General features: G+C 55.8%; 1 protein-coding gene across 18 annotated transcripts in view; it reads left to right on the forward strand.

The window, feature by feature from the left end:
• Nucleotides 1–25,212, forward strand: part of MACF1 (microtubule actin crosslinking factor 1) — a 114,346-nt gene that overhangs the window by 49,759 nt on the left and 39,375 nt on the right. For 13 of the 18 annotated variants that reach the window (XM_090123808.1, XM_090123807.1, XM_090123802.1 and 10 more), the window contains 22 exons: nucleotides 601–5,733; nucleotides 6,198–6,347; nucleotides 6,607–6,822; nucleotides 6,925–7,074; nucleotides 7,561–7,794; nucleotides 9,179–9,328; nucleotides 9,411–9,644; nucleotides 9,974–10,186; nucleotides 10,540–11,049; nucleotides 11,149–11,325; nucleotides 11,743–11,866; nucleotides 12,092–12,300; nucleotides 12,550–12,867; nucleotides 13,634–13,800; nucleotides 14,487–14,643; nucleotides 15,057–15,174; nucleotides 16,350–16,412; nucleotides 17,044–17,285; nucleotides 17,683–17,812; nucleotides 18,563–18,762; nucleotides 19,637–20,132; nucleotides 20,667–22,138. In XM_090123808.1, the coding sequence (XP_089979934.1) occupies nucleotides 601–5,733; nucleotides 6,198–6,347; nucleotides 6,607–6,822; nucleotides 6,925–7,074; nucleotides 7,561–7,794; nucleotides 9,179–9,328; nucleotides 9,411–9,644; nucleotides 9,974–10,186; nucleotides 10,540–11,049; nucleotides 11,149–11,325; nucleotides 11,743–11,866; nucleotides 12,092–12,300; nucleotides 12,550–12,867; nucleotides 13,634–13,800; nucleotides 14,487–14,643; nucleotides 15,057–15,174; nucleotides 16,350–16,412; nucleotides 17,044–17,285; nucleotides 17,683–17,812; nucleotides 18,563–18,762; nucleotides 19,637–20,132; nucleotides 20,667–22,138 (10,863 nt within the window). The remainder of the gene's footprint in view (nucleotides 1–600; nucleotides 5,734–6,197; nucleotides 6,348–6,606; nucleotides 6,823–6,924; nucleotides 7,075–7,560; nucleotides 7,795–9,178; nucleotides 9,329–9,410; nucleotides 9,645–9,973; nucleotides 10,187–10,539; nucleotides 11,050–11,148; nucleotides 11,326–11,742; nucleotides 11,867–12,091; nucleotides 12,301–12,549; nucleotides 12,868–13,633; nucleotides 13,801–14,486; nucleotides 14,644–15,056; nucleotides 15,175–16,349; nucleotides 16,413–17,043; nucleotides 17,286–17,682; nucleotides 17,813–18,562; nucleotides 18,763–19,636; nucleotides 20,133–20,666; nucleotides 22,139–25,212) is intronic. The other 5 variants (XM_090123806.1, XM_090123809.1, XM_090123805.1 and 2 more) reach the window with 3 other exon arrangements.

The following is a 25,212-nucleotide window of genomic DNA, read 5'->3' on the forward strand; positions in this document are numbered from 1 at the left end:
CCAGGGGCAGTGCCTGTGCCCCCGTGCATGGCTGGTCAGTGCTGCTGGGAGCTCAAGGCCTGTGGTGTTCCCTGGGTGCCTGGCACTAAAGGGCAGGATTTGAGCACGGCAGGAGTCAGGGTGGAAACTGCACTGGAAGTGGTTCCTACCTACCCTGAAGGGACATCTTCTGGGGTTATTCTCCTGTTAGTATGAAGTGGGATTCGTGTCATCTTTCTGTTTTTAAAGCTTGAGTTGTGGAACAGCTTTGGTGTCTGTGTCAGTTTCCTTCCCTGTTGCTCCATGGAGCATTAGGAACGCTTCTGGGTGTTGCTGCTTGCTGCTGCTTTGCTGCATTACTGGTGGTAATGGATGTTGGAAGCATTTTGGTGCTGCCCTTGGTGATGGACTAGCTGAGCATCAAAACTTGCTGGAGCCTGAAAGCTATGAAATGCACCGATGTGGGTGCTGGGATACCTTTGGAGTTGCACTTCAAACACTTTGGGAGTAGCTTTTGGGCCTGTTTGGGGTTTTTTTGGTCTACTCCCTTGACCTCATGCAATCTGAGCACTGGAAATGCTTGATTTTGGTTTGATTCTTGTCCTTCTTTTTCTGTTCCAGGCCAACGAAGCAGTGGCGGGAGTGATCGATCTTGGGACAGTAGAAATATTCCCTGTCTTTGGTGCAATGCAGAGAGGTCTTATAGATCAGGAGACCGGCCTCGTCCTCTTAGAGGCTCAGGTGATCACATCCGACTTGGTTCTTCCAGAGACCGGTGAAAAACTCTCCTTGGAGGAAGGTCTGGCAAGAGGCATCATCAACCTCAGGACGTTCCACGTGCTGCGGGAGCTGCAGGATGCTCTCCAGCAGGTGCATGAGGTCAGACGTGAAGGGAGGCAGCTCCTACCTGCTGCTGCTGCGATAGAAGAGGGGAGGATTAGCGAGAGCACTGGGCTGAAGATTCTCGAGGTTGAACTTGTCACCGGTGGCTTTAAAACCCATGAGGGCAGAATCAGCATGGAGAAAGCTATGCAAGAGAGGCTCCTTCCTCCCCAGCTTTACACCAGGCTGCTGTCCCACCTGGAGAGTAATAAGGATTTGATTGACCCCAACACTGCTGAGAAAATCAACCTATCTGAGCTCATGCAGCGATGCATCCTCCACCAAGACACTGGACTGAGGTTTCTCCCGATCAAGCAGCTGGCAGGTGGGATGGTGAGCCTGAAATCAGGCAGAAAAGTCAGTATCTTCCGTGCTGTCCAGGAAGGGCTGACAGACAGACAGGTGATGGTGAGGCTGCTGGAAGCCCAACTCTTTGCTGGTGGCATTGTTGACCCCAGGACAGGGCACAGGCTGGCTGTGGACGAGGCTGTGAGACATAATTTAATTGATCAGGATTTGGCATGCACGCTTCTAATCCGGCAGCTTCAGACAGGTGGCATCATTGATACAGTCACAGGAGAGAGACTGACAGTTGATGAAGCTGTAAGGAAAGAGTTGGTAGCACCACGGGTTGCCTTGGTGATCCTGGAATCCCTCCGGTCCTTCATGGGGCTCCTGTGGCCGGAGACAGGGGAGGTTGTCCCAGCTGCAGATGCTTTAGAGCAAGGGATCCTGTCTACAGAGCTGGCTTACAAGATTCTCAGGAAGAGGCAGCTCATTAAGGCTGTCTTTATACCAGAAACCACTGAGGTGTTGTCCTGGAAGAAAGCAGTGGAACACGGCATCTTAGAAAGAGATGTGGCAAAGAAGCTGAAATCCATGGTGATACCTGATGTGATGGGCAGCGCCCAGCTGGCAAGTAGGAGCTCCTCTGGAGGGAGCCCTGCAGGGCACCAGGGACAGAGGGACCCTGAGCTGAGGAGTGGTGATGAAAAGCTGATGTTCCACTTGATGACCCACAGCTACATCAACATCCATGATGGGCAGAAGCTGCTCTTAGTAGATGGAGAGTTGAGCAACCTCACTAAAGACCTCATCCAAACCCAAGCAAATGGATCCTGTGCATACCCACTGGAAGAGAATGAGAGCTTTGAAGAGACAAGGGAAACTGCAGTTCTTGAAAGAGAGCCTTGCAACGGTGTGGCTGTGCAGCAGCTTGAGCTGCAGCTCGCTCCTCCGCAGGAAGGAAGCAAAAAGATCCTGCCACCCAGATCCACTTTGGAGAACGGGGAGGTGGTGATGGGACCTGGAAGGCTCCTGTTGGACCATGCAGGAGATGTCCTGCATGTGGAGGAGCAAGGGCAGGTTTGTACTGAACGGGTTACTGCCCAAAGTGAAACTGATGCCAAACCTGAGAGAGAGCAAATAGCTTCTACAAGCAAGGAGAAGCATCAGGTACAATTATCCATGCCAGGACAGCCCTGCAGCTCTGGCAGTGGATTCAGAGAAACAGAGAAAATGATCATTAAAGCAGAAGAGTCCAAACCCATTGCAGCAGATGGAGTGGAAAACATCAAAGATCAGAAGAGGGCATTGGAAACAGGGGCAGGTGTTGTGAAAAGCGAGAGCCATTTGGTGGTGCCTATAAGTGCAAGCAGAGAGAGACTGGAAGTCGCAGCAGGGAGATCTCGGGGTGCGAAGGAACCTGAATTAGAGGGAAAAGGTGTTGGAGAGATTCACTTACTGAATGAGGAGACAGCTCAGAATGGCACTCTGGGAGGAGAGGAGGCTGTGCTCACCAGAGCTGCGGAGGCTGAGCAAATGGAGTGCACTGAAAATACTGCGAGCCTATTGCATGTGGAAGAGGGACCGAGGGAAAAGGTGTTGGGTGGTGAGAGCGTTGGTGAGGCAGCCCTGCCACAGCCCTTGGAACAGGACGAGGATGTTCTGGAAATGCTGCAGATGCAGCTCCAGAGCGGCGGCATTTTCTGTGAGCAGATGGGCAGAACTCTTCTTCTGAACGAAGCTGTGGCCTGCGGTGCGGTGCCCGGCCACACGGCTGTGAAACTGATGGAGAAAATGAAGATGTTCAGTGGCTTCTTTGACTCACACACACGTGAATCTTTAACCACTGAGGATGTCATTGAAGAAGGTCTGATGGATGAGCAGCTTCTTCAGAAGGTGCTCACGTCTGACAAAGCCATCAGTGGTGTTCTGGACCCGGGCAATAACTTTGTCTACTCCGTCAAGGACGCTGCTGCCATTGGCCTTCTGGACAAGGAGACAGCGATGAGGCTCTTGGAGGGGCAGGTGGTTACCGGGGGCATCGTCGACCTGAAACGTGGCAAAAAAGTGTCAGTCACTTTGGCTTCAAACCTTGGGCTCATAGAGCCAGCGAGTCAGAAGGAGCTGGTCAAGCTGGAGAAGGCTTCCAAAGGGAAAAGCACCGATGAGGCCACCAGGCAGAAGCTCCTTAGCTTACAGGCTGAGACCAGCGGGATCGTGGATCCCAAAACCAAGCAGCCTTTGACTGTTGCACAGTCTGTTGAAAGAGGGCTCCTTGAGAGAGAAAAAGCATTTCAGCTGTTGACCAGGCAGATTGCTGGCGGGGGGATCCTTCACCACGCGTCCGGGATGAGGCTCTCGGTCAGTGACGCGAGGAAGCATGGTTTGATCGATGGCGATTTATGGAATGAACTCACGCAGGCTGAAGGCGTTTGCCTGCAGGAATGCACCCACCCGGTGACAAAGGAAAAGCTGCCCTTGCCCCAGGCGGTGGCAGCAGGGATTGTTAGTCCAGAATTCCAGAGGAAAGTGCAAGAAATCCAGGCTGGGGCTGGAAGCGTTATCGATCCCAGTTCTGGGCAGAGGATGGCGCTCAGCCGGGCAGCGCAGGAGGGGCTGCTGCCCCAGGAGGTGGTGGAGAAAGCCCTGTCCTCCCCGGAGCTGAAACATGGCATCGTAGACCCCGAGAGCTGCATGGTTGTGCCCTACGCCGAGATGGTAAAGAAGTGCAAAATCGACGTCGAGTCTGGGCAGAGGTACCTGGAGGTGCATCCCTTCAGAGCCGTGCGGGACGAGGCGTCGGGCCGGGCGCTGACGTGTGCCGAGGCGCTGCGGCGGGGGAGGGCCGACCCCCTGCCCACACTGCGGCTGCTGCAGGGCCAGGCTGACAGCGGGGGCTTCGTGGAGGGGGCGGTCAGCAGCAGGCTGTCCCTGCAGGCCGCCCTGCAGCGGGGGCTGCTGGACCAGGAGATGGCCGCGGTCATCGGCAGCAGGCAGCTGAGGGCCGGGGGAATTGTGGACGCTGGCAGTGGGAAAAGGCTGGCGTTAGAGGAAGCTGTTGAAAAGGGACTGGTTGGCCACAGGTTAGCTGCTGCTATTCAAGAGGCGCAGATGTCGGTGGAGGACGATGGCTCTGAGGCCCTCATGGTAGATGAAACCCAGCTTTCCCAGGAAAAGATGGAGGAGGTGTCTCCAAAAGAGGAAGGTGTGGTCCTGCATAGCGGTGCTGCTGTGTCTGCTGGCACAGAGCACAAAGCCAGCTCCAAAGCTGTGATTTCCCCAGCAAAAGGAGGGAAACCAAAGCTGATCCCTCTGGAGCCTTCGGAGGAGAGTGTGAGAGAGCAGCGGGAAATGGGCGAAATGGTTCCAGGATCCTCAGCACTGGGTGCAGCATCCCTCTCTGTCGAGGTGGTGATGAAGGCGACGGAGACGGGGACTGCAGAAAGCAGCTCCCGTGTGAGGAAAGGAGCAGGAGGGGAAGCAGCAGAGCTGAGGACAAGGAAGGTATTGGGATTGGAGGAAGAGCTTCGCTGCACAGAGGACAGCAAGGAGAGGAGGAAAGGGTTTGTAAGCACGGACGGAGCTCTGGCAGGAGTTGCAGTGGCAGCTTCTGAGCAAAGGGAGAGGGTGGGCAGCTGGGAGCAGGGAGCACAGGTAACTCCCAGGGAATCTGTGGGTCTGGGAAAGGAGGGGTTGGGTCCTACAACGCCCAGAGGATCCCGCAAGGCCGATCTCCCTGTGAAGCCGGCAAGAGAAAAGCCTGCAGGTGGAAGAGCTGTGGGAGAGACCCCCACACTGGAGGCAGAAGGTCCGGGTGATCAGGAAGGAATAGGGGAAATTGAGCTAAAACCTGCCGAGAAACAAAAAAGCAGGAAAAAGAGAACAAAGCAGATTGGTGTCTCAGGAGACAGCGCTCAGCTGGAGAAACATTCTGTAGAAAAGCAGTCCCTTCCCATTCCAATATCCAAAGAAATTCCAGGGAAGGAGGAAGAGGAGGATTTTGTCTCAAGAGCTCCAGGACCAAAGCCTGAGGCTGCCAGCAAGGAGCTTCCTGCTGGGTGGGCAGAAGATGCAGCCAAGCAAAAGCAGATGGAGAGCAGCAGGGATGGGAAAGCAAAGCCAATCCCTGGGAAAGATGCAGCAAAGATCACGGGGGTCCAGATGCTCCCCACCCCCCCAGAAGCAGGGGAAGCAGCAGCGGTGCTGAGAGCTGCGGTCGGAGAGGGTCCGCATTCCTCTGCGGCGTTGAAGATGGAGGGGATGCTGAGCCAGGAGGAGGCTGAAGTGAAAATCACCAGTGATGCATTTGTTGCAGTCGGTGAAAAACCAGACGAGTTGATCATCAGAGAGGAACCTACAGAAGTTCAGGACACCTGCACCCCCCCCCCACAGCAGCAAGCAGCAGCCATCAGCATGGGCCGAGCTGCTGTGCCCACCGCCCCTGTGTCCCAGGGGGATGTGCCCCAAGGAGAGGCAGCCCAGGAGAAGCCCCGGCAGGCGGCTCCTGGCGATCGGGGGCTGCTCCTGCCTGTCATCGTGGAGGGAGAGCTGCTGGAGACCTCGAGCGACTCTGCCAGACCTGCCCAGGTACAGTACTGCTGTCTGCTATTTCAATGCTGGTTCTGAATGATTTGTGTGTGATTTGCCCCTGGTGCTCAGAATAGAGGATGGTCAGAACATGAGGATGGGCGTCTGGGGTTTGATCTTACAGGATCAGCTGCAATGGATTTGGCAAACGACGCAGTGATGTATGACTGAAATCACTTCGTTGTGGCTTCTTTTTGCTGAGCGTTGCTTACAAATGACTAATAAGTAGGGCCTTTTTTTGGCACTTCTACTGTAACACAATAGATCTCTTGCCATTTCTAAGCTTGTGTTGAAAAAAAACCCATGTGTTTTATTTTTCCTGTAGTAAATCTTGGAGATAAGGCCAGCAAGTGGAAAGTCCCTGAAATGGAATGCTATCAAGGGATTTCTTCTTTTCAAAATTACAACCATTTGTTTTCTCTTTTTTCTAAATCTGAACTTTTGTTTCACCGTCGGATTTGCAGATCAAGTTCAGCAAGAAGATGTGCCTGGAGCACGACGAGAAGCTCATCTCCTATCTCTCCATGCTGCGAGACATTGAGATGAGAATTAAACGGGTGCAGCCGGCGGAGCAGAACCTGGATGTGCTGCAGACACTGCTGCAGCAGGCAGAGGTGAGCACAGCCCCAGCATTTGTGTGCCTTGCTCTGGCACTCCCTGAGCATGGCTGAAATGAGTTTTACAGCCTGGAGAAAGGTAGTCGAGTGCTGGCAGCCAGCGGGGCTGCATGGACGGGTCAGTTGCAGCGAATCTCTCCAGCAGACACGTGCAGAGTTTGGAGCTGGTTCTTCAAAACCTCTGCAGTGCTGTCAGTTCAGCAGTGAGAAGGTGAAGTCAGCGTATCGGAGCCGTAACGATGCTGTTTTGCCCCAGGCCCTGGGCGCCGAGCTGCGGGAGCTCAGCTTTCCAGTGAATCAGGAGTTGGACGCTGTGAAGCGGATCGTGGCCAACCCGCCTGAAGAAGTCCCCGAGCAACTGCTGAGAGCTTTGGAGAAGGATGCCAAGAACCTCCAGAAGTCTCTGAGCTCCGCAAGTGATATCCTGGAGTCCCGGCTGCAAAACCTTCGTGGTGCAGCAGACACCCAGAAGGTAGAGCCGTGGCTGTCCCTGCTGCCTTCTGTCCCACTGCCCTGCCCAGCCGGGGTTTGTCCTCCCCGCTCCATGTGTAAAGTGGGCACTTCTGCGTTTCAGGCTGAAATCACAGCACACCATGAGACCCTCCAGGGGAAGCTGCAGGAGCTGCTGTGCTGGGTGTCCGGCACGGCGCGGGCGCTGGACGGCAGCGATTACCAACACACATTGGATGTGGGCAGTCTGAGTCGCTGCCTCCAACGCTATAAGGTAACCATGGCGATGCCCCCAATCCTTGGCCATGCCCCCAATCCTTCCCTATGGATGAGGATGCTGTTCTCTGTGCGGAGGAGAAGCTGTTAATCCTGCTTCCCTCCTGGAGCCTCGGTGGGTTTGCTGTTATCCTTTGTCACAGAAGGAGCAGAGATGCTGTGTTTGCTCCAAAGTAATTTGTTTCCACAAAGTGTGAACCATCTGCTTTGGCCTATTGGGGAATGACTGCACGTGTGTGTGGTGGAAGCTGAGAGGTCCATGGGATTCCCGTGGGACTGAGAGCTGCTGCCTTGGGGGGCCCTGACAGCCCTCCGTCACACCTCTCCACCAGCACCGTGAGGAGCCCAGACCCCCCACACTCATTCATGTGGCAGCTCTCAAGATTTGGTCAGCTCAGCATCTCCTGCATGCTGGCAGCTGAAACCAAGGGGATGAAGGCTGTGTGGTCACGGGGCTGCTGACAGGCCTTTCCCTTCCCTCCAGGAGCTGAGCGAGCCCCTTGCTGACACCAAGTCTCAGCTCGACGCCACCGCCTTCGACATTCAGTTCCTTATCTCGGAGCACGCCCAGGACCTGAGCCCCCAGCAGAGCAGGCAGCTGCTGCGGCTGCTCAATGAGCTGCAGACGGCTTTCCGGGAGCTGGCGGGGCGCGTGGCGGCGCAGGTGGAGGTGCTGCAGGTCTGTCTGCAGCAGGCGGAGCAGACGGATCAGGTGAAGGTTGTGGGACATCTTCCTGCCTGCAGTTTGCTCGCTGAAGCGCTTTCCAGTCACAGGAGCGTGCGTTGAGCCCCTCGTTTGGGATGTCACCTGCATGCCACTCAGTTTATGACTTCTCTCTGCACGTCATGAGCTTCCTCTAAAGTCTTTCTTCTTCCTGCCACATAGTTCCCAGGTGCAAAGTTGCTTTCCTTGCAGAAGGCCGAGCCCTCCCGAGGTTGTGGGCAGCACAGTCCTCTGCTGCCACTGTATCTTGGGCCGGGCGGGACAAGCCCTGATCTCTGTAAGCCCACCAGGAAACCCCTGTGTGGAGCTGGCACCACAGCTGGGTCCTCATGTCCTATTGTCAGCGCACAAGCAAGGTTTTGCTGACCTAGAGAAATTGCTGATGATGCACCAAGGCAGCCAGCAGCTGCAAAAGCAAGTCCCCAGGTCCTGCTGCATTCCAGCAGCGCCATCACTGCATGGATCCTCCTGTTCAAGACAGTATTAATGTGGTTTTATTAACAGTTGCTCTCTGTAACTCTTGCCTGTCCCATCTGGAGTGTGTGTGTGTATTAACCAGTTTGCTTTGCTTTTTCAGATTGAGTGTGCGCCCATCCTAACCCAGGAAGAACTCGCTTTGCAGCGGAAGAGCTCTTAAGAAGGCTCTTTCAGTTTGCTTCTGTTGTTTATCTTATGACTGTGAGACGCAAGCACAGTGTTTTGCACAAGTTTGTACATCACGTTGCTGAAATGCCCAGTGAAACACAAACCTTCACCTCCCGTGGGGAAGGGAAGAGAAATGGTGCAGGGACTCTCAGGCCACATCATGCTCAATTGCTCAAACAGGCGCTTCTGTGGTTCTCCGGCAGCAAAATGTGGGAGCTGGGTCAGCTGCAGAAACGCTTCCTCTCCCCTGGGCTCCCTCTCCAACCCCACGTCCAAAAGCCAGCCCTGGGTCAGCTGGGGCTCCACAGTGGTGCTGCCCACTGCCAGGCTGTTACCTCTCCTCAGCTGAGTTTCTGGTGCAGTTTTCCTGTTCAGAACATTGGATGGAAGAGGCACAGAAACTTCTGATGGCGCTCTCCCAGGAGAGGGCTGCGTAAACTGGATATGGATGGGGTTCTTAAAAAGCAAAACAAGAGACACCTGCTTGAGTGGTGGCAGATGTGCGCTGCGGTCCCCCAGCACTGTGCTGGGCTTTGGACCTCAGCCCCATTCCTGCAGCGTGTGAACGTGAGAGGGGGAGAGAGCCCAGGGAGAGCTGCAGAAGCCAGTTTCTGCGCTGCGTCCCCTCCAGGAAGGTGCTCCAGCTGTAACCTCGTGCCTTGCTTTTCAGCCATGCGCACAGCGAGGTGCAGCCCCGGTACTAACGGCTCTCTCCCCTCTGCTCTGACCGCAGACGCTGCAGGAGCAGCAGGCAGCCCGTGCACAGAACCTGGCCGAGCTCAGCTCCTGGCTGGCAGCGGCCGAGGACACGCTGGTGGAGCAGCAGCGAGCAGCCAGCCAAGGAGACCTGCCTGCCTTGCAGCAGAGGCAAAGCGATGTGAAGGTCGGTGCTTTGAAACAGGACGCTGGGAGGGTTGGTGCTGCCTTGGGAATGCCCTGATGGGATCGTGCTGTTGCCTGCCCAGGAGCTGCAGAGGAGCATGCACAGCCGAGCCGCCTCCTTTGCCAGCGTCCTGAAAAGCACAGAGGAGTTCTTGGAGGAGAACAAGGCGAAGATGGAGCCCAGAGAGCTGGCAGTACTGCAGGAGAAGCTTCAGCGTGCCAAGGAGCAGTACCAGTCCCTGCAGGAGAGGACAGAGATGGCCCAGAAGGAGCTGGAAAGTGCTGTGACTGCTGCAGTGCAGCAGGAGACCGAAAAGGTAACGTGTGAGGAGCTGCAGTCCTGTGCCTGGCTGACAGCAGTGGGCTGCTCGATGGAACCAGGCTCACTTGAAGCCCTGAATGAGTCAAACGATGCACTGTTCTCACTGCCCTCGCATTGCCCCAGTTGTGGAGGAAGTGTGGTCACAAAGCATCCTTGGTTGAGCCTTAGGGTGGCACTGAGCACCTCCACACACCTGTGAGATGTATTCACAGCTCTCCGGGGTGGAGGCTGCCTGTGGCCCCACGTTGCATTGGGGTGAGAAGCAGCATTTTGCTGAACGTGGATAAAAGGGATCATTCTTACCCAGAGCCTTTGTGATTTCAGGTGAAAGCTGCCAAAGAGCTGCAGGAGAACAGCAGTAAGATCGATGCGCTCCTGACCTGGGTGGCATCGCTGGAGCAGAAGGGAGAGCTCCCACAGTACAGACCACACCCTGCTGAGCGAGCTGGGAAGGGTGCAGAGGACGTCCCTGATGGGCACCTGGTGGGAGCAGCCAGCACTGCTGAGAGCCTGGATGAGCAGTACAAGGGGCTGAAGGTCAGAGCTGATGTCTCATCCACGCAAAGTTCCCTGTCTGTGGTGCATGGGGTGGGTTAGGTGATGGATAGGTCTGGCCTTCAGAGCACATGCTGGGGTGGTTTTCCTTACGGAAAGTCCCTGCCTGACCTGAAGGACGCGTGGTGAGCAGTGGTGGGGCTGGCACCAGGCACCATAATGGGAGAACAGTGCCCTTAATGAGAAGGGGTTACATCTGTCCTGCCTCATTAGCACCGCAGCATCATGCAGGGCTCAGCCCCACACACAGCCTCCCTGCATCCGTCTGCACGTGCTCTGGGAGTTCAGGTGCAATGTCACGGGGGTCACCGCTGCACGTTGGCTGTGTGTTCCAGGCCCAGCACCAGGAGCTGCTGTCCCAGCAGCAGGACGTCATCCTGGCGACGCAGGCAGCGCAGGCATTCCTGGACAAGCACGGCCACAGCCTGCCCGGGGAGGACAGGGCCCGGCTGCAGGGCGGGCTGGCAGAGCTGAAGGAGCGCTATGCGGCGGCCCTGGCGCATTCCGAGGTGCAGCTGAAACAAGTGCAAGTGCTGCGGGATGAGCTGCAGAAGTTCCTGCGGGACCACGGGGAGTTCGAGGCGTGGCTGAAGCAAGCAGAGCAGGATCTGGAGGGGATGTGCAAAGGGGACGGCGACCCTGCGTCCCTCCGGCAGCTGCTGCTCCAGCAGGGCAGCTTCTCTGAAGATGTCATCTCCCACAAAGGCGACCTGCGCTTCGTCACCATGTCGGGTCAGAAGGTGCTGGATGCCGAGGGAGCTGCTGGGGATGCGGGGTCATCTGGGAGCGTGGTGAGGAGCAAGCTGGAGGATGCCAGCCAGCGGTACGCCATGCTGCACTCCAAGGTACGTGGAGGGCTTCGCAAACCCTGGGATTCCTGGGCATTTTCTGTTTGCTCTCATCTTGTGTGCAATCTTCCCTTGTGTCTCTTTGTTCCCTTGCAGTGCACCAAGCTCGGCTCCCACCTGAGCACCCTGCTGGACCACTACCAGCAGTTCCAGGAGGTGGCAGAGTCTCTCCAGATGTGGCTGGAGGACAGCGAAGCTGCGGTTGGGAAGCTGCTGTCAGAGAGCATTTCTTCAGATCCCACAGCTCTCCAGGAGCAGCTGGCCAGCACTGGGGTGCGTGGGGCTCAGGTCATCTCCTGGGGGAGTGCTGGAGCACATACACAGCCTCTGCTCTGCAGCCTCAGTGCTGGACATCAGCAGCAAGGAAGAGATTCAAGCTGCTCTTATATTGCTGTTGGGTGCAGTGCTGTACCTGCAGGTTGGAGCCAGGCTGTTCTGGGGGTGCTGAGCATGAGGATGAGGGGCCAGAGGGGATGTCCCAGGGGACATGTAGGGAGGAAATTCCCCCATTGTGAGTGCCCCCAAGGCTTGCCTGCAGCCTTCTGACCTACATTATTCATTTGTAGGATTTTTTGATTAACTGAACAGGGTTTATCCTCAGGGTTTAAATGGAGCATCACGTTCCCCATGGGTGAGGGTCTCTTACTATGCTATGTGTCTGACTGCCGACTTTGTCTTGTGCCAAAGCAGCAGCTGCAGGGAAACCTTGCTGAGCATCAGGTGCCAGTGGAGAAGCTCCAGAAAGCAGCTCGGTCTCTGCTGGAGGTGCAAGGAGAGCCGGCCCCTGACCATGGGCATATTCAGGAAACAACAGGTAAAACAGCAACAGCAGGGAACAGCTGCTGGTGTGGCAGGGATGGATGGGAACAGACTGAAAAGCAATGAGGGTGGATGATCTGTCACATCTGGGGGACACGGGGCAGTGGTGGAGGCACAGTGATGGGGGCTTTGAGGTCAGCAAGAGCTGGTGTTCTCTGCTCTCTGAATGCTCAGTGGGAAGCTCTGTGCCATTTGCTCCACTTTCTGCTGGTCTCTGCAGACACCATCGTGAGCCGCTTCCAGATCCTCTCCCAGCAAATGGCCGAGCGCTCAGACCTGCTGCAGAAATCCATCGCGCAGTCCCAGAGTGTCCAGGAGAGCCTGGAGAGCCTCCTGCACTCAGTAGCTGATATTGAGAGGAGTCTGAGCACAGAGCAGCCGGGTGCGCTCTCCTCCGCCACCATCCAGGACTCTTTGGCCACCAGCGCGGTAAGGCTGCTTGCCCCAGATCACAGAACCACGGCGTGGTTGGGTTGGAGGGGACCTTAAAGCCCATCCGGTCCCAAGCTCTGCCATGGGCTGATTGCTTCCCACCAGTTCAGGCTGCCCCTCAAGCACCTCCGGGGAGGGTGCACCCACAAATGCGTGCTGCTGTTCCATGGGGCACTTCAGCCTCTCTGTGCCTGCTCGGTTTTCTCCTTCCTAACGTGGCATCCTTTGTGTGTGTGCTCCCACCAGAAGCTGAAGCAGGACATCGCCCGGCAGAGGAGCTGCCTGGAAGCCACCCGTGAGATGGTGACGCGCTTTGCGGAGACAGCGGATGGCAGCACGGCTGCTGCCCTGCAGGGCAAGCTGGCAGAGGTGGCAGAGCGCTTTGGAAGGCTATGCCAGCAGCAGCAGGAGAAAGAGGAGGTGCTGAAGGGTCTCCTGCCCAAGGTGGAGCAGTACGAGCAGCTCTCGGAGAAGCTGCAGCAGTTCATGGAGAGCAGAGCGCGGATGCTGGCATCCGGGAACCAGCCAGAGCGGGACATCGCTCACTTCTCCCAGCACCTCCAGGTGAGCTGTGCCTTCCCCTGCCCGAGGGAGGACGTGGGTTCTGCCTGCGCATGGCTCCTGGCTGCTGCGGTTCGGTGGGGTTTGCATCCTGCTCACGCAGCCCCCGCTGCTCCCGGGCCACAGGAACCTGCTGCTTGCTTGAGGAAGGGAGCGAGGCTGGAGCAGCTGAGGCCGTTTGCAGCCGTGAGAGATGGGAATGGCATTTCTTTGGAGCCAGCCCAAACTTCTGACAGGATCAGTCTCCTAGGGGCCGATCCAAATATAGTGAGGCTTTACCAATTAAAGCCTCCATCAGTTAATAAGCAAAACACCCAAGTGTTGGCAGCAAGTGCAGCACAGGATGTGACACAGCACTGAGTCCTGGTGGCCAGCAGCGACTGTGCGGATTCTTCACTCGGGTTCCCTACAAGTGCGGTCCTGGGGGGCATGGTTTGCCCACAGATGCAGGAAAGCTCCTGCTGATGTAAAACCAGATGTTCATGCTATGCTGGGCCAGTTTGGCTTTCCCCATCATGTTCACTGTGTGACCTCAAGCCAGCACCAGGGAAAGGGCAGGGAGGAGTGGGATTTGGTGCTACAGCCGGTTGAGGGACGTGCTGAGCCAGAGCTTCAGGAGCAGTGGTCCTGAGCCCTGCCCGTCTCTCTGTCTCTGGTACAATGCACGGTGCTGCCCGCAGAGGGTCTGCAGCTCACCAGGGCCATCCCCTTCATCTCCCTCCCCAAATCCTCTGGGGGCACAGCCAGCATCACCCTTTGCTTCTGGCAGGAGCTGAACATGGAGATGGGGCAGCACCAGGAGGACCTGGCTGCCCTGGAGCAGCTGGCAGTGGAGCTGGGTGCCAGCGGCTTTGTGCCCGGCGCTGCTGCACAACAGGAAAAGCTGCAGAATCTGAAGGAGGAGTTCCTGCAGCTGCAGAAGGTGGCAAAGGAGAGGTGAGCCTCAGTCTGACCCCCCGAGCCTTCACAGCCTGAGCAGGGCCCCGTCAGCTCTCCTTTTTGCAAGGGGGGCACAAGCAAAGCCTTCCTGCCTCCCCATCCCACGCCGGGAGCGCAGCGCAGCTCTGCAGCTGACACGTTATAAAAAGCCCTGGCTGGGGGCGGCTGGAACATTCCCGGTGCTGCAGAGCCACGTTCGCACATTTCCGAGCGCGTGGGCTGCCCAGCCCATCCTGTGGGAGCGGGGTGGGGGCATCGCGGGTGACGGAGCAGAGCAGGGTGGTCCCTGGCATTGGGTTAGAGGTGCTTTAGCGGCATCCTGAGCTTGGATCAGCCCTGGTAGCACGAGTAGGGTTGGAGCAGCAGCTTGCCTTTGTCTCTGGGGGGGCTGCAGGCTACATCCACCAGCTCCCTCACTGCAGAGGAGGTTATGGGGCAAGAACAGCAGAATTCCATACTAACCCCTGCACCATGCAGTGGGCTGCTCCCAGCCCTGGGCAGTGTGAGCCCCCAGGCTGCCCCGCGCCCCGTGTTGGCCCGCACTGTGCGCACAGTTCCTAAGCAGCATCTGCTGCTGATAATAAAAAGCTGGGTTCTTGGAGACACAACTGTGCTGCATTCAAGCGGCGGTAATTGCGAGGCGAAGCACGAGCTCTGACTGCCCCAAACCTTTTCACTCACAGAGAAAGGGACGCCTCATCCTGCCAGGAGCAGCTGGATGAGTTTCGGAAGTTGGTGGCAGCCCTGCGGAAGTGGCTGAAGGACAGCGAGGGCAAAGTGCCACCTGTGGACACCTCGCTGGGCACCCAGGAGCTACAGCAGCGCAGGCAGCGGGTCCAGGTGGGCAGAGGGAGCTGGAGAAGCTGCTGTGAAAATGTTGGAGTGGGGAATAAATCTTGGGGGCCAGCGTCCTGTGGGTGCTTTGTGCTCTCAGTGATGCTTCCCTGCTGAACTGCAACCCCCCGTGTGTGGACATCCCCTCGTGTGCAGAAGGAGCAGAGCAGTGGTCCTCCCACATACAGCACATTTCCCTTCCCTCCTCCCCTGCTTTGTCAGGGATTTAGGATTTGTTGCCGTGTGCTTCTCCTTCCTAGACATCAAAGGCAGCCTTACATCAAGACGCGTCCTGGGGACCCAAACAATTCCAGGGCTACACTGGGGTCTTGCAGCATGGGGTTGGCATGAGGGCTCTGTGGGATGGGTACGCAGTGCTGTTGGAGCAGCCACTGACTGCAGCCTTTGCCCCCACACAGGAGCTGCTGGAGGAGTGGTCAGGGAAGGCCCCGCAGGTGGAGGAGCTCAGCCACAGGGGGACCCTTCTGGAGAACCTGATTGTGGAGATCACGGCCCCCGACAGTCAGACCAAGGCGGGTGAGTGGCAGCCCTGCTCATGAGGGGGGCTCCTTCCTTCATGGAGCTCCACGAGCAGCTTCTGTTAGCCTGCATTGAGCCAGAAATGGTTACTTCCCCTTTTTACCAAATTGAGATGACTTCAGAGGTGGTCCAGACCAGCAAGCAGTCAGGCTGTTGTTTTTGTGCATCAGCTGTGTGCTCTGAGCCCACCAGCACTGGGCACAGCAGCTCGGTGCCCAGGGCTGCCCTATAGTGAGCACTGTGTTGGTGCTCAGCTGAGGGAGGTCCAGGGCTCATATCCAGGTGTGGACTCCATGTCCACATGGACTGGGAGGCTGCAGTGCTCAGGCATGATTTACTGATCTCCTTTCTGGCTTTGAGTCTGTGAAGCAATGAGATTATGTCTGGTTTGTTTGGAAACCAGCTGAAGTTGTCTTCCAGCTTGTGAGAACAAGTCCCTGGACTCTCCCCTCTGATGGGCCTTTATGGGAATGTCCAGTCTGTGCTTATTTGTTGGGGTTAACTTGATGAACAGTTCAATAGGGAACTTCCAAGAACAGCCTGCAGGGTGTGTGGAACCAGGAGCTGGCATGCATTACCAGACAAAGGTCAGCTTCTCTCTCAGAGCGCTGTCAAATATCTAAAAGAGGGGAGATGTAGGTCAGGTTTAGGGATTCATGGGGGCTGGCTCATCCCATGCCTGCGAGGCTCACTGCGTGGTACCACCAGCACAGGGGACCCCTTCCCCTTTACAAAGCTGGGGCGGTGCTGGAAGCTGCAGTCTGTTACCCAGGAGGGGCAGAAAGGGAGCAGCTGGCGTTTCTGAAGAATCCCCTTTTGATTCAAAATGTGTGATGTCTGCAGCGCTTCCCAAAGGGGGACACGTGTGGTGCCTCCTAGCAGAGCTTTAGGGAAGGTTTAAACAGTTTCATTCCGTAAGGAAAGGAGAATAAGAGGGAATTAATCTTCCGGGGAGCTAATCCCTCTGGTGAAGGCATTGCAAAGCCTCAGCTCACAAAATCACGCTCAGGGCAGCAGCTTTGCGGGGTGCGCAGCAGAGCCACATCCCAGGTGCCATCAGCGTGCTCAGTGCCACAGGGCTGTGTTGTCACACTGTGTTCCTGTCTGCTTGCTGTACGCAGCCCTAACATGTCTGTCTTGTCCCCCTGTCTGTCCCCGTCCCCTCCGCCCAGGTTCTGTGCTGCCCGCAGTGGGAGGGCCTCTGGGCAGCGTGAATGGATTCCACACTTGCAAAGGTGAGAGCGCTCCGCTGGCCGCGTCCCCACCCGCTTTGTCTGTGCATTTCCATCCGTGAGACATCAGCCCCAGTGTGACACCATCAGCATCCTGTCGAAGTGAAAGGAGCCTGCAGATGGGCTCGGTGACACCGACGGTGTGGATGTGGGTCAGGCTGAAGGTCAGGCATTGCCCCGCCGCCGTCAGATGGTGCCAGGGCTGATAGATGGAGATTGTTGCAGGGCCTGCAGTTAAATCTATTGGTTCACAGGGGTTGTAATGCCTTCCACTCCTTGCGACTGAAGAGCAATTTTAATTATTGTGCGATATCTGCTGTTAGTTCACCACTTCAATGAGATAATAGGTGCATAAAAATGGCTTGGTATTTCGGTGTCATATTGCTTCGCACCGTCTCAGCAGTGACACTGCAGCAGTGGGGCTCAGCTTGCATCAGTCTGACGGACATGAGGACATTTGCTTTGTTTGCAGACTGTCAGCACACATTGGTGGTGCTGGGGGAGAGCGCTGGGGTGATGCGATGGCAGTGAGTGACAGTGCAGCTCAGCTGGACCGCCTAGAGCTGAGTCTGTGCCTGACAGCGCCGTGCTGTGGGGCCGCGCTTCTCATCCCATGCTGCTGTTTTGGCAATAGATCTGACCGAGATCCAGTGCGACGTGTCGGACGTCAGCCGGCAGTACGAGGGTCTCGGCGCGGCGCTGAAGGAGCGCCTGCAGCAGCTCTCAGCCATGCTGGAGGGGATGCAGGCAGTGCAGGAGGAGGCGGGCGCTGTGCTGCAGTGGTTGGAGTCAAAGGAGCGGACGCTGTCAGAGCTGGAAGCCTCCTCCTCACCCACCAAGACGGAGACCATGCGGGCTCAGGCCGAGCACAACAAGGTAACCGCTTCAGAGCGAAGCCGGCGTCAGCGCCCTCAGCAGCAGGGTTTGTTGCGGCCAGCTGGAAGTGCTGGATCTGCCCTGGGGCATCCCCAAGGAGGTGGGGCAGAAGTCCACCCTCTGCTCCCACACTTGTTGCTCTCGGGCATTTACTGGGCTCTGCAGTGCTTGTTGTTGCCCTCCCAGCTCCTCGTGGGAAGCTGTTCCCCATCCGTGGTGCTCTGGGAGCCAAGCTGGCTTGTGCTGCTGCCGCTGAAAAATGAAGCGATTCCATTAAAGTGCAAAGAGCAGAAATTGTTCTTCTCCAGCTCGTAGCTGCTGCTTCATTCCCCCTCAGTGACTCTGTTCTTTTGCACTAAGTTCCATATCTAACAAAGTTCCAACGGTCCCTTTCCAGGCATTTCTGGCTGAATTGGAACAGAATTCTGGAAAGATCCAGAAGGTAAAGGAAGCACTTTCTGGCTTGCTGGAGAAATATCCAGATTCTCCAGAAGCAGCAAACTGGAAGAAGATGCAGGAAGACCTGAGTAAGTGCCTGAAGCTCTGTCATGAGGTTTCTGTCTTGAAGCATCACATTAGAAGTGATTCCGGACTGCAGGACGACTCCAAAGTCACAGCAGAGCAGTCGCTTCTAATTAGAATTCAGTAAATAGCGAACTTATCTCCGAGCTGTCTGGTGCACAAGGTGTTCCAGAGACAAGCTCTGTTCTGATTAATGAAATCTCTATGATGGATGTATATTTTAAAGACTTGTCTCCCTAAATTACTTCTTTAAAAAAGAAAAAAAAAAGCGCCAGCAGCATGAGTTGATTACTTTGATTAAAAGCTGCATTGCTAGATATGAAATTCTGGTCATTAGTAAGGCTACTGCAGGTAATTGAATGTTGACTAAACAAGGCAATGTGTTTAAAAAGAAGCCCAGAAAGTCCCTGCTTTGAAATGGCAGGAACACGTTTATGGAGTTCTCCATCCAGGAGATATGAACGTGGTGTTTGAGGGCTGACACACCTGGGAGCATCCATTTATCGGAGCCGTGTCTGAGCCAGAGGTGTGAGGGGGGCTCTCCAAGGTCAGACGAGCTGGTGGCAGCAGCGCCTACGTTGCAGACATGCTGCCTGTGAGGTTTATTCTGTGAGCTTCGAGACCATCAGGGATGGGTAACGGCTTCTTAGATGGAGAGCGACCAGAGCTAGTTGTGAGAAGCCAGAGGACTCCTGGGTGAACCACGGGGAGGGTGCGGGGCCCAGGGGAGCGCAACCAACACCAGCTCTGTGCAGACTGCAGGTGGGAACGAGCCAGCCAGGCGACGGCCGAGCGGCAGCAGAAGCTGGAGGAGTCAGCCAACCAGCTGGCCAGCTTCCAGGCGGCCGAGGCGCAGCTGCGGCCGTGGCTGATGGAGAAGGAGCTGATGATGAGTGTGCTGGGACCCCTCTCCATCGATCCCAACATGCTGAACGCACAGAAGCAGCAGGTCCAGGTGAGCTGGTCCTACATCATGGGTTAGGGGTGAAGAAAGAGGTGCTGCCTGTGGTCCGTCAACAGGGTGGAAGATGGCACTCCTTCATAGAATTATATAATCATGAAGGTTGGAAAAGATCTCTATGATCACGATGTCCAAGCGTTGACCCATCTCCACCATGCCCACTCATAGAACCACAGAATCATTCAGGTTCGAGAAGACGTCTAAGGTCACCAGTCCAACTCTATCCCACCATCACCATGCGCACTGACCACATCCCTCAGGGCCACATCTCCATGGTTCTGGAGCACCTCCAGGGTTGGTGATCTCAGGGTTCTGCTCCTAAGTCCACCAAGCCCTGCTGAGTGCAAACTGCTGTGGATAAGTTGAGGTGCAGTGCTTGGTTCCCTGCTCTGGACTGACTCATCAGTGAATCACTTGGCCCCTGTTGGAGAGTGAAATTGCTTTAAACAAGACCTGTGCTGATGCTCTGCAGGACTTGCTGATGCTGCCCATCGCTGGGCTGCCAGCTCCTACTGACTGCTTCCAAATTCTGCCATGTCCGTAAGCGGCCGGCCGCGTCACGAAATGAAAGGCCCTGGTTAACATAATTAGATTCCCATCTAACTGGTTTATGTTACATTATGCAGCAATAGGACAAATAAGAGAGAAAGCAAAGTGCTCTATCACTGCAGTCACAGACTCACAGCTTTTTAAGTTGCAAGGTCACCGTATTGCCTTGCCCAATTGCCGTCCCATCCCAGGAGCATCTTGCTTTGCTCCTAGGGGCTCTGTGGGCTGGGTGAAGCCCTTGGAGGTCTGGTTTGTTTTGACTGTGTGTACTCGGAGCTGTCAGTTTCATGCAAACATTTTTATGTTATTTCTGTTTCAGTTTATGCTGAAGGAATTTGAATCTCGCAGACAACAGCACGAGCAGCTCAACCAGGCAGCTCAGAGCATCCTCACCGGCCCCGGGGATGTTTCCCCATCCACCAACCAAGTGCGGGAGGAGCTCCAAGGAGTCAACCAGAAATGGTCCGAGCTGACAGAACGCCTCAACTCCCGCTCCAGCCAAATTGACCAAGCCATAGTGAAGAGCACCCAGTACCAGGAGCTCCTCCAGGGCCTCTCTGAGAAGGTGAAGGCGGTCGGGCAGCGCCTGAGCAGCCAGTCTGCCGTCAGCACGCAGCCCGACGCCGTGAAGCAGCAGCTGGAGGAGACCAGCGAGATCCGCTCAGACCTGGAGCAGCTGGAGGAGGAGATTGCAGAGGCTCAGACGCTCTGTGACGACCTGTCTGTTCTGATTGGGGAGCAGTATCTCAAAGATGAGCTGCGGAAACGGCTTGAAACGGTGGCTCTTCCTCTCAAAGGACTGGAAGACCTGGCAGGTGAGACAGCACGGAGGTGTGAGAAGGGATGCTGAGAGGTCAAACTCCACCCCTTGCTTTTTGCCAAAGGGCTCACCCTTCACTGGGTTGCTAAGAATAGCAGGGAAAGCACTGAGGTGCTTTGTGGTGTTCTAAGTGGCTGTAAGCACAGGAGATTTCTCACTCCAGGCATACCTGAGCCTGGAGAGTTCAGTCCCACTGGTGGCATGCACTGCACCTGGAACAAAACAGCTGTGCCCCAACTTCAGACTGGGGGGCAGGGAAGACCTCATGGCCACTCTCAGGTTGGGCTTCCCCTTCTGCGTTGTAAGAGGTGGCACTTAGAAATCGGTCAGGGCTGCAGAGATCTACTGCATTATCTGTACTGATTGCTTAAAACATTCATGAACCAGTGAGCAATGCTAGTGATGCAATGGAAAACTCCTTCCTGTTAATCAAAACACAGTTGGTGCGTCTGAGATGATTTTAAATAATTGCCCTTCGCTTATTTGATTCCAGCTTAATTGTTGCGTTTTAATCTTATTTCCATTGCAGCCGACCGGATGAACCGACTGCAGACCGCGCTTGCAAGTTCCCAGCAGTTCCAGCATATGTTTGATGAACTCAGGACCTGGCTCGATGACAAACTGTGCCAGCAAGCTCGGAGCCAGCCTATTTCTGCTAGACTGGAGAGGCTCCAGAGCCAAATTCAGGAGCAAGAGGAGTTCCAGAAGAGTCTCAACCAACACAGTGGCTCCTATGAGATGATCGTGGCTGAGGGGGAATCGTTGCTGCTTTCCGTCCAACCTGGGGAGGAGAAGACCGCTCTGCAAAACCAACTGGTCAGCCTGAAAACGCACTGGGAAGAGCTGAGCAAGCGGGCTGCCGACAGGCACTGCAAGCTGAAGGACTGCCTGCAGAAAGCCCACAAGTACCAGCGGCACGCGGAGGACCTCCTGCCTTGGGTGGAGGACTGCAAGGCCAAGATGTCGGAGCTGGAGGTGACGCTGGACCCGGTGCAGCTGGAGGCCACGCTGCTGCGCTCCAGGGCCCTGCTGGGCGACGTGGAGAAGCGGCGCTCGGTGCTGGAGATGCTGAACAGCGCTGCCGACATCCTGATCGACGCCTCGCAGAGCGACGAGGACGACATCCGTGATGAGAAGGCTGCCATCAACCAGGAGATGGACGCCATCACGGAGGAGCTGCAGGCCAAGACAGGCTCTATCGACGAGATGTCACAGAGGCTCAAGGAGTTTCAGGAGAGCTTCAAGAACGTTGAGAAGAAGCTGGAAGGGGCCAAGCACCAGCTGGAGATCTTCGAGGCGCTGGGGCCGCAAGCCTGCAGCAGCAAGAACCTGGAGAAGCTGAGGGCGCAGCAGGAGGTGCTGCAGGCGCTGGAGCCGCAGGTGGATTACCTGAAGCACTTCTCACGGGGGCTGGTGGAAGACGCTCCCGATGGGTCGGACTGCTCCCAGCTGCTGGGCCAAGCGGAGGTGGCTCAGGAAGAGTTCAAAGCAATGAGGCAGAAAGTGAATGACTGCTGCGTGCTGATGGAAAGCAAGCTGGAAGGGATCGGCCAGTTCACGGGGCGGGTGAGGGAGATGTTCTCGCAGCTGGCGGACCTCGACGACGAACTGGACGGAATGGGGCCCACTGGGAGGGACGCCGACAGCCTCCAGTCCCAAGCAGAGGACGTTCGCACGTTCCTGGGCAAACTGCAGGGGCTGAAGGCTGACATTGAGGCTTCTGAAAGCGAATGCAAGAAGATGCTTGAGGATGAGGGGAGCCCCGATCTATTAGGACTGAAACGCGAACTGGAGACGCTGAGCAAGCAGTGCAGCAAGCTGACCGAGAGGGGCAGGAGCCGGCAGGAGCAGGTGGAGACCACGCTGGCACGCGTTGAGGACTTCTACAGCAGGCTGAAGGAGCTGACCCACATGACAACGGCGGCGGAGGAGAGTGAGGCTCTGCAGTGGGTGGTGGGCACGGAGGTTGAGACCATCAACCAGCAGCTGGCCGACTTCAAGGTAGGTCTTTGTGCTGTAGCATTTCTTACGTGGTTCCTTGTGTTTGAAGGACTGTCCAGTGCTGTGGTCTTTTGGATGGCACCAATGTCTGCTGGGATGCGGCTTCGTTGGTTTTTTTTGCTATGTTGGCATAATTGGATGCAGTAAAATACTGTTGCTTTGGAGGATACAAAATCAACTGCTGGCCTTGATGGTCTGCACTGAAAAGATGCAGTAAGATTTTGGGAGTGGGAGGAAAAAGGTCTTTTCCCACCTCTCCCTGTGGTGCGTAATGGTGAGCCAGTGCCTCCTGGGCCTTTGGAGGTGGTTGATACGTAGGTCTGGGGGAGGAAGGGATGTGTTTGGGATGTTGGCATAATCTGAGCGGGTCTTTCTACCTGGTGCACCATTCCCACATGTTCACTTCTGTGAACACACATGCATCCATTTCTTCTTGCCTTGGGTGCAAATAAAGCCACAGATAAACTATGGCAGATGGAAGACACACGGGGAGAGACACCAAGGCAAAGTTCACATTTGTTGGGTGGTTTTCATGTTTCCAGCTAAGAGCTGATGGGGACCATTGAGGCTTGCATAAAATATTGAGAAAAGAGTTGGAGTGTGTTTGAGTATTACAATTTTTTTAAGCAGTATTGTGGTGTTGCTGTTATTCTACATTCATTACATTAACACTTCCTAGGAGTTCTCTTGCTGTGAAACTCATATTGCTGATGTGCTGATGTTGGGCTGACTTACATCTGGCTGCTCGTTTCCTGGCAGTAACAGGGAATGGGGCAGGGAGGCATTTCTACAGCCACTTACTTTTCATCTCATGGCTAATTGATCCCATTCCAGCGCTCAGCAGCCCTGTGAGTCCTGCATCAGGTCGAGGTGTTTCTGTTTTGGGGGCTGCCCATCCAAAAAAGCTCTGAAGCGTTACAGACTTGAGCTCACGTATCATGTTGCTGTTATCTTTTATGTTGAGTGGCATTAAAATTGTACTGTTTGGAAGGGATTTAATTTCATCACTGAACACCGTGCAGTTGCTTGCACTGAGTATAGCCAAGAGAAGTGTTTCCAGCCTGCATGGCTGGTGGAGCAAGGGCCCTGGGAATGACCCTTTACCCCGTGGTGTAACCTCATTTGGAGGCACTCATTGGCTGCACTGCACTTTGAGGAAAGCTCAGTGGGGAAAATGAAAGCTGCAGCAGTGAGTTTTGCTCCTTCGTGCCTGAGGATGGAGTGGGGGAAAAGCGATGGATGGAGCAATCGCTGTTACGAAGCAGCATTCCTCTCATGCACGGTTCATCCAGAGAGGAACGTGTGTGGAGCAGAGCAGATCTTTGCAAAGCCTCCTCATGGGGCTCCCTCCAAGGGCGGCTGCGACCCGAGGGGTTGGGGTGGCTGTGTGGGGCGTAGGCTCTGTGAGCAGATAGCGTGTCCTAGAGCATCAATTTTAATGAACAGCTGTGTAAATGAGATGCAAATTAGGTGTGGCCCCAAGGCTCCCAGCACCTTGCCAACGCAGCCCTGACAAAGGTGGGCACTTCTGGACTCATTGTGTCCATGTTTTAATCAAGGAGATCTATTGAGGGCTGGCTAGGGCTGCAGCAGCTGATGTGCAGAGCAGCTGATGCTCGCAGCTCCCCATGTATTTTCCTTCTCCTGCCTGCAGGCAGCCCTGGCTCTCACCCCACTGGGCCCTCAGTGCATGGGTGGGATGGGGGAGGAGTGGCCCCACAGCGGCGTTGGGAGATGATGGGAGCCCCGTGTTGCTCAACGTTCTGTGCTTAGGCAAGGCTGCTCCGTGCCAATAAAGCTTTTGTGCTTAAGGACGGAGGGAGGGACAGCAATAACTTATGGCACACTCCACTTCAGTAGAGTGGGTCGGGTTGCCCAGGGCCCACAGAGCCCTGCAGCACCCCTCAGTGCTCAGGCAGGAGCGGTGATGCAGTGAGCCGGGCCATGAGCAGCATTAGTCATCTCCCCATTCAGATGCTGCTCTAATTCTGCTCCGGGTTCTCCCCACTTAACCCTAATTAGCCCTGACTGGGGAGTGGTGCTGCTGCTGGTGAGCCCTGGAGCAGTTGTGGGGTCCTTCCAGGGGAAACTGTGGTCCTATGTGGGATCCTCCTGGGGAGGGGTCCACGGTCCCATACCTCGCAGCCCCCAAGTGTATTTTTAACCCTTTTGTGCCCCCGTAGGAATGCTCAGTGGCTCCGGGCAGCTGGGTGGGTCGGGGCAGGAGTGGGGCGCGTGGCGGTGTCTCCTTGTTGAACGCCTTCCAAACCTACTTAAAGTATCTCTGGGCATTATTTTGAGCATCAGCAACACACGCAGAAATGCCTCCTCTCTGACAGCTGCTGAGCTGCCTTAAAGGCACCATCTCCTTGTTGGAAAGGCAATGATAAATGTGGGAGTGGGCTCGGCAGCTGTCCCCACCCGCTCTGTGCGCAGGGTTGTGGTCACAGTGCTGTCTCCAATGGGGCTGTCACCAATGGAGCTGCCCAGGTCCCAGCCCACAGCACCTTGCTGACATTCGGCACAGTTTGGTTACTCTGTTCAGCCAAAGTGAACCTGAGCAGAAGCTGAGAGCTGCTGAGACTGACCTGTAATGAGAGTTTGTGTTTTCAACTCGCAACACAGTTCTGCTGTGATCTGACAGAGCCTTTTGGGGGTCAGCTTGGGTTGCTATTCTGAACCCACCCACACGCTCATGCCTTGGTAACTCTGCCAGGGCTCTGCTGGGGGAGATGTTCATAGGAATGTCCTTCTGCAGAGGAGGTTCATCAGCTGGTGGTGGTGTTTCCAGGAGATGCTAAAAATACTTGCTGAAGCCCAGCACACGAGGAGGAGGAGGAGGAGGAGGCAGAGGAGCGAGGGTGGGTCGTGGCCCCAGGGGCTGCGGTGCAGTGAGCCCTGTGGCCAGACCTGCCCAGCACCAACTGTCCCTGGTGGGGCTGGGGGTGGCTGAGCAGAATGGAGGCTGCGTGGGGAGCAGCTCGGGCTGCATTACTCACCGCCGCGCTCACAGAACAATTGCCAGTTCTTCTGCTGGAGGAGTGATTTAAAATGTCTCCCATCCAGAGGATTCT

The sequence above is a fragment of the Phasianus colchicus genome, chromosome 24 (genome assembly GCF_987193195.1).
Source record: "Phasianus colchicus chromosome 24, bPhaCol1.hap1.1, whole genome shotgun sequence".
NCBI lineage: Eukaryota > Metazoa > Chordata > Aves > Galliformes > Phasianidae > Phasianus > Phasianus colchicus.